General features: G+C 43.7%; 1 protein-coding gene across 1 annotated transcript in view; it reads right to left on the reverse strand.

Moving 5' to 3' along the window:
* Positions 1 to 5,364: 5,364 nt before the first annotated feature.
* The window catches only part of LOC116473907 (large ribosomal subunit protein uL23-like), a 37,193-nt gene continuing 34,169 nt past the window's right edge, over positions 5,365 to 8,388 (reverse strand). Inside the window, exon 4 of the mRNA XM_058442081.1 lies at positions 5,365 to 5,861. Coding sequence (XP_058298064.1) covers positions 5,391 to 5,861 — 471 coding nt within the window. The 3' untranslated portion in view covers positions 5,365 to 5,390. The remainder of the gene's footprint in view (positions 5,862 to 8,388) is intronic.

Consider the following 8,388-nt stretch of genomic DNA (forward strand, 5'->3'; position numbering starts at 1 on the left):
TATGAGAAAACAAACTCCTGTTGTTTAAGCCACCTGTTTGTGGTATTTTGTTATGGCAGCTTTAGCAGACAATAAATATATAATGTCAAGTAATGAGGGAGCATTTTGAAGAATAAAATATCAAGGTAAGGTGATAAAGGGTTGGGGCTGGGAAGATTAAGATAGAGTGGTTAGGGTTCTTCTCTCAGTAGAGATGATACTTGAACAGAAACCTGAATCACACGAGGAAGTCGCCCTTGGGAGTATCTGAAAACAGCATTTCAAACAGAAGGCATTTCAAACGCAGACACCAAAAGGAGGACTCGTGCTTGGCAGGGTGTCAAAAGGCGGATTTGGCAGGAGTGGAGTGAAGCAGGGGCAGAGTGGCAGGAGAAATGATGTTGAAGACAGCTAGGAGTCTGCTCATGCAGGACGCTGTAAGCAGTCAGGAACGTTCTGGTTTATATTGCGAATGTGACAGCCAGCCAGGAAGCTATGAAGCCATTTTAGTTTTTTGAGCAGAAGCATTACATGAGTTGATTTGTGTTTTTAAAAAAGTATGTGCTGTTGAATGGAGAAGATGCTGAAGGAGGGTGCTGTGGTTTAAATGTGTGTTCCCTCCAAAATTCACGCAGAAACTTAATCCTAATTGTGGTGATATTAAGAGGCAGGACCTTTTGGGAAGTGACTGAGTCATGAGGGCTCTGCCTCCATGGAGGGATTAATACCCATATAGAAGGGGCTTCGGAGGCCAGGCTCGATGGCTCATGCCTGTAATCTCAGCACTTTTGGAAGTCAAAGCAGGAGGATCGCTTGAGTCCAGGAGTTCTTATTTCCCCCTTTTGGACCAGCCTGGGTGACACAAGGAGACCCTGTCTCTACAAAAAAAAAAATAATAATAAATGCAAAATATTAGTGGGGCATGGTGGTTTGCACTTGTAGTCCCAGCTACTCGGGTGGCTGAGGTGGGAGGATCACTTGAGCCCAGGAGGTCAAGCCTGCAGTGAGCTGTGATTGCGCCACTGAACTCCAGCCTGGGAGACAGAGCCAGACCCTGTCTCAAAAAAAAAAAAAAAAAAAAAAAAATGGGGTGGGGTGGCTTCAGAGAGTTTGCTCCTTTTTTTTTTTTTGCCCTTCTGCCTTCCACCATATGAGGACACAGCACTCATCCCCCTAATGAGGACGGAGCAACAGTTGCCATCTTAGAAGCAGAGAGCTGCCCTCACCAAACATCAAACCTGCAGGCACCTTGAACTTCCCAGCATTCAGAACTGTGAGAAATACATTTCTACTGTTTATAGATTACTCAGTTTTTTTTTTTTTTTTTTGAGACAGAGTTTCGCTCTTGTCACCTAGTCTGGAGTGCAACAGCGTGATCTCAGCTCACTGCAACCTCTGCCTCCTGCGTTCAAGCAATTCTCCTGCCTCAGCCTCCAGAGTAGCTGGGATTACAGGCACCTGCCACCACATCCACACCTGGCTAATTTTTGTATTTTTAGTAGAGACAGAGTTTCACCATGTTGGTCAGGCTGGTCTCAAACTCCTAACCTCAGGTGATCCACCCACCTGGGCCTCCTAAGGTGCTGGGATTACAGGCGTGAAGCACTGCGCCTGGCCTGTGTTGTTATAGCAGCATGAACAGACTTAGACAGAGGGTAGGGATAGGAGAATAGAGTAGGTTGCTGTTGGATTTGAAATAGATTTTCAAGGTGCAACCTACTGGCGGTCTAGATGTTGGGCACAAGAGAAAGAAAGGAGTCAAGAATGATCCTAAAGGTTTTGGCTGAAGCAACTGGAGAATTGGAGTTACCATTTACCTCAGTCGGGAAAGCAGACAGAGACTTGAGGATCAAATCAAGACTTTTATTTTTTTTATTTTTTTTTATATTTTTATTTTTTTTTTGAGACGGAGTCTCGCTCTGTCACCCAGGCTGGAGTGCAGTGGCGCGATCTCGGCTCACTGCAAGTTCCGCCTCCCGGGTTCACGCCATTCTCCTGCCTCAGCCTCTCCGAGTAGCTGGGACTACAGGCGCCCGCCACCACGCCCGGCTAATTTTTTGTATTTTTAGTAGAGACGGGGTTTCACCGTGGTCTCGATCTCCTGACCTCGTGATCCGCCCGCCTCGGCCTCCCAAAGTGCTGGGATTACAAGCGTGAGCCACCGCGCCCGGCCTAAGACTTTTATTTTAGATGTGCTAAGTCTGAGATATTGTTAGGATATGCACTAAAAATAGAGTGTTCCCTTTCTCTGTCATCCCTGGATGCCGGGAACATAAAGATAAAAAACATGTTCCTCCCTTTAAGTTCTCATGGTGGTGAAGCGGATGGAGAGAGACTTATAAACAAGTGTTTTGCTTTGTTTTTTAATTAATAGGATTTATTGGGGGTGGGCAGTTTTAGGTTTACAGAAAAATTGAGCAGAAAGTACACAGAGTTCCCATGTACCCCCCTTAACACCCCTAATACTAACATTTGCATTAGTGTGATACATCTCTTATATTATTATCATTATTATTTATTATTAGTGTTATTTTTTTCTTGCACTCTGTCACCCAGGCTGGAGTTCAGTGCCGTGATCTCGGCTCACTGCAACCTCCACCTCTCAGGTTTAAGCGATTCTCCTGCCTCAGCCTCCCGAGCAGCTGGGATTACAGGCACCCGTCACCACGCCCGGATAATTTTTGTATTTTTAGTAGAGATGGGGTTTTGCCATGTTGGCCAGGCTGGTGTTGAACTCCTGACCTCAGATGATCTGCCCGACTTGGCCTTCCAAAGTGCTAGGATTACAGGCATGAGCCACCTCGCCAAGCCACATCTGTCATGTTAATAATTGATGGGCTAATATTGATATATTATTATTACATAAAGTCCATAGTTTATATTCAAGTTCATTCTTTGTGTTGTATATTCTATGGGTTTGATAAATGTATATCATACAGAACAGCTTTACTGCCCTAAAAATCCTGTGTTCCAGGCTGGGCGCAGTGGCTCACGCCTGTAATCCCAGCACTTTGGGAGGCCAAGGTGGGCAGATCACGAGGTCAAGAGATCGAGACCAGCCCAACCAACATGGTGAAACCCCATCTCTACTAAAAATATAAAATTAGCTGAGCATAGTGGTGCATGCCTGTAATCTCAATTACTCAGGAGGCTGAGGCAGGAGAATTGACTGAACCTGGGAGGCAGAAGTTGCAGTGAGCCGAGATTGCACCATTGCACTCCAGCCTGGGGCAACAAGAGCAAAACTATGTCTCAAAAAAAAAAAAAAAAAAAAATCCCATGATCCACCTCTCTTCCCTACTCCTCCAACCCCTGGCAACCACTGATCTTTTTGCTGTCTTTTTGTATAGTTTTGCCTTTTCCAGAATGTCATACAGTTGGAATCATACATTATGTAGCCTTTTCAGATTGGCTTGTTTCACTTAGTGATATTCATTGAAGTTTCCTGCATGTCTTTTTGTGGCTCATTCCTTTTTATCACTGGATAATATTCCATTATTTGGATGCACCACAATTTATACATTCACCCTACCGAAGGACATCTTGGTAAGTTTTAGCAACTATGAATAAAACTGCTCTAAACATTCGTTTGCAGGTTTTCTTGAGGATGCGGGATTTCAAGTCATTTGTGTAAGTACCAAGGAGGGTGATTGTGGGATCACAGACAAGGGTTTTAAAAGTCACCTTCACTTGATCTTAGCCAAAAGGCCGAGAAGCGATAAAAGTCATCTTCTATACAAGTGCCAATATATAGACAACACAGATAATTGCTTGCATGAAGTGAAGACAGTTCTTTGAGTTCTTTTTCTCTAGCAGTGCTCTAAAGCTATAAATGCCCTTCTTTCTCTGTGTAGCTATTAGTGGGACGCTATCAACAGGCTACACCCCCCTCCCCCCACTCACAGGAAAACAGCTACATGATGACTGAAGTGCTTAGCTGACTCACATCTACGCTTTCTTTTTCTCTCTTTTTTTTTTTTTTTTTTTGAGACGGAGTTTCGCTCTTGTTGTCCAGGCTGGAGTGCAATGGTGTGATCTCGGCTCATCACAACCTCCGCCTCCCGCGTTCAAGCGATTCTCCTGCCTCAGCCTCCCAAGTAGCTGGGATTACAGGCATGTGCCACCACACCCAGCTAATTTTATATTTTTTAGTAGAGACAGGGTTTCTACATGTTGATCAGGCTGGTCTTGAACTCCTGACCTCAGGTGATCCGCCCGCCTCAGCCTCCTAAAGTGCTGGGATTACAGGTGTGAGCCACAGCGCCCGGCCACATAAATGTTTTAATATAGGCATGCAATGTAAAATAATCACCTCATGGAGAATGGGGTATACATCCCCTCAAGCATTTATGCTTTGAGTTACCCCCTCATCTTTTTAGACCCTCAGACGACTCAGTCAGCTGACCAATCCTTCCTGAGAAGTAAATGTTCTTTTTTACCCTTTTTTATGTCTTCCTGAGGAAGGCTGAGGGTGAATGAAGCATATTAGACTCAGAATAGCTGCTGAGTAAGAAAGCCGGTGGGAAAACAGAGAATTTGCTGGAGGCATGGGAGGGGCATGCTGTAATGAGTGGGAATGTCACAGGCACTGTTTCAAAAAGAGTGGATAAAAGCCTGAGAATGCGGCTGGAAGGCCTGAGGGCTACTGGAAGGCTCCTCCCGCAGGGGACAGGATGTGAGCCCCTGGAATAGACTCATAAAAGAAAATCTTAGCACATACCATTGAATTTGCTGCGACACATGAGAAAATATGGGAAAGTAGGAGAGTGGAAGAAAATGTAAAGACTGCTGTGTAGTGGGGGAGAGTGGAAAATCAGTCCAAGAAAAGTAGGCAAACGGACCCAAAGATGAAGAGGAAGAAAAGAAACAGCAACACGAAAAGAAAAAAAAAAAAAAAGCCACCAGATTTGTTGCAACGTTGATGTAAACCTGGCCCTCTTCCTGAGCCAGTGACCCAGGGTTTCCACTTCCCTTTACTGTCATCTTGCTCAAGTCTAGAAGCTGAACTATCATCATCAACTCGACATGAGGGGATAAGCTCCGGATCCACTCATCAGATGCTCATCAGGCGCTCCAATTACAAAACTGCACCTCTTCGTAGTGCTGGGGTGGTTAGAATGCAAACATTTCAAGAAAAAAAAACATTGTTTTCTAGTGGTGATAGAATTGAGGGTGAGTTCTTCCCTCCTTTATTTGTGTCTTTTCCTTTGTTTTTTCTTTACTGAAGTACACATACAATAAAGCAGATAAAAATGCACTAATCTGGAGTTTCCAGTTGGGTGAATATTTATATCTGTATTCACAGGTATAACCATTAACCAGATCAAGATCTAGATTCTTTTTTTTTTTATGGTGAAAAGATATATATATATATATATATATATATTTAGAATTAGGCAGCTGGACTCAGTTTAGATGATTCCAATTTTGTTGGCAACATCCAAAGCATCGTAATCAGGAGCCAGTCGAACATATGCCTTCTTCTCTCCATCAGGCCGAATCAGGGTGTTGACCTTGGCCACATCAGTGTCATAGAGCGTCTTCACTGCCTGTTTAATCTGGTGCTTGTTGGCTTTAACATCCACAATGAACACAAGTGTGTTGTTGTCTTCTATCTTCTTCATGGCAGACTCAGTGGTCAGCGGAAACTTGATGATAGCATAGTGGTCAAGCTTGTTTCTCCTGGGAGCGCTCTTCCGAGGATATTTAGGCTGTCTCTGGAGTCGCAGTGTCTTGGGCCGCCGGAAGGTGGGTGACGTGCGGATTTTCTTTTTTCTGTGGCTGTGGAAACCTTTCAACACTGTCTTCTTGGCCTTTAAAACTTTCGCTTTGGCTTCGGCTTTAGGAGGGGCAGGAGCTTCCTTCTTCGCTTTCGGCGCCGTCTTGTGAAAAAACAAGATCTAGATTCTTTAACATTTCTTGCTCCTCAAAAAGTTTCCTAGTGCTAGTTCCAGTCTATAGCCTCCTTCTCCAGAAGAAACTACTATTTTTACTTCTGCCATCATCAATGAATTTTGTTGTTCTTGACCTTTAAATGGAACCATACAGTATGTACTCTTTTGTGCTCAGATGTTTTTTTCACTGAGCATCGTGTCTACGAGTACTACTGTGGTGGTGTTGGTAGTTCATTCCTTCTTACTGCTGAGTAGTATTCCACTTTTGGCTATGACAACATTTACTTATCTATTCTCCCACTGATGTACGCATCATTGTTTCCAGTTCAAGCTATTATAAACATTCCTGATACTTGCTGAATGTATGAATTCTTTTCTCTCGGTTGTATACTTGTTGTATTCTTAGGAATGAGATTGCTGGGTTGCTATTTTTTGCCAGTAAATAGTAAATTCCTTTTTTTTTTTTTTTTTTTTTTTTGAGACGGAGTCTTGCTCTGTCACCCAGGCTAGAGTGCAGTGGCGCAATCTCGGCTCACTGCAAGCTCCGCCTCCCAGGTTCACGCCATTCTCCTGCCTCAGCCTCTCCGAGTAGCTGGGACTACAGGCGCCCGCCACCACGCCCGGCTAATTTTTTGTATTTTCAGTAGAGACGGGGTTTCACCATGGTCTCGATCTCCTGACCTCGTGATCCACCCGCCTCGGCCTCCCAAAGTGCTGGGATTACAAGCGTGAGCCACCGCGCCCAGCCGGTAGTAAATTCCTTTTTTTTTTTTTTAGAGAAGGTCTCACTCTGTCACCCAGGCTGGAGTTCAGTGGCACAATCTCAGCTCATTGCAGCCTCCACCTCCCAGTTTTCGTGCCTCAGCCTCCCAAGTAGCTGGGATTACAGGCAAATGCCACCACATCCAGCTAATTTTTACCTTTTTAGTAGAGAGGGGTTTCACAATATTGGCCGGGCTGGTCTCGAACCCCTGACCTCAGCTGATCCACCTGCCTTGGCCTCCCAAAGTGCTGGGATTACAGGTGTGAGCCACCACGCTGGGCTGCAAATCGTAAATTCTAAGCAAAAACAAGTGAGCTACATCTTTGTCTTAATATGTATATGGTATTGTAATAATCTTTTTATACATTATTTCGATTGGTCCTCAAAACTTTTGTGGGAAGTAAGTAAAGTAGTTAACATTATCACCATTTTATAGGTACAAAAACTGAAAGAGAATTTAAATGATCAATTTAAGGTCAGAATATTAATAAGTTGTGAATTACGACTAGAAGCTGCATTTTCTGATTCCTAGCCAAGTTCATTTTTCCTTATACATTCCTTCTATTTCACTAGCCTTGTGAATGGGGAGGTCACCCAATCATCCCGTTTGCCCAGGACTATCTCAGTTTTAGCACTGAAAGTACCTGGGCAAACCTCTATGGTTGGTCATTTTACCAAACCAAGAAAGGGGTCAATGGATATCACAGCTTGCAAATGGCAGAGAAAAACAAAACCAACTTGATTTAGTTTATTCATGCTCCTCCATTCCCAAAGGAAAGTTATTTTTAATCAAGGAACAATAAAATATCCATACATTTATGTACCATGTATGTCAACTGTATTGCTTGACTTCAGAAATCATCTAGACTAGTGCTACTCAAATTGTGGTCCGGGGACCAGCAGCATCAGGATCTCTCCAGGATCCTGTTAGAAATGCAAACTCAATCACAAGGAAGGGAAAATAGATGACAGGTTAATTTACAACAGAAAGGATTTGCTGAATGAGTTTTGCCAGCAGGGACTGGATTTGGGCTCCCAATTTGTGTTTTCTTAGGGTTTTGTGTAACTTGGCTGGTATCAGTCTTCATAGTTTCTCTGTACTCTGTTCTAGGACTCAATCCAAAAGGTCACCTTCCAACTCCAATCTGGCTTCTCTTAGCCCATCTATTCTAGCTCTCTCTTTTCCTTCCCTTCATTCTTCCCCAGAGAGAGGTTGCTATGGGGATGGCATCGTCATAGAAAGCCAGCTGGTAGAGAGAAGCAGTGACAGAAGCAGAAACAAAAGTGTGCAGAAAGAAAAAAGACGAAGGTAAAAACAACAGGCACAGACATAGGTGAGAACTGAGACGGTCAAAAGAGGAACTACACAGGTGATAAAATGCCATCAACACATTTACTTCTGGAAATGGATGGAGGCATTGTCCACAGTTAGAGGAACACAGCAGAAGAACCAAGGCAACAGACATGAGCAAACCCAGGGACCTGAAATAGATGTAGAGATACAGGAGGAGAGAGACACGTTCAGATGACAAACCTAATTTGCAGGATTCTGCAGAAAGCAGCTGCAGACAGAATCTAGCTAAGCATAGAGACTGTTTCAAGGCAGCGTTTATTTATCCTCTTCTGCCTCCCTGAATCATTTCTATTTCCAAGGAGTGAACCAGTGGGAGGTTATAAAGGGGTTACTTTCACTTCCTTATTGTTTTCTTGCCTGTCATCTTTTTTTTTTTTTTTTTTTTTTTTTTTTTTTTG

This window comes from Hylobates moloch, unplaced genomic scaffold (genome assembly GCF_009828535.3).
Source record: "Hylobates moloch isolate HMO894 unplaced genomic scaffold, HMol_V3 SCAFFOLD_8, whole genome shotgun sequence".
Classification (NCBI taxonomy): domain Eukaryota; kingdom Metazoa; phylum Chordata; class Mammalia; order Primates; family Hylobatidae; genus Hylobates; species Hylobates moloch.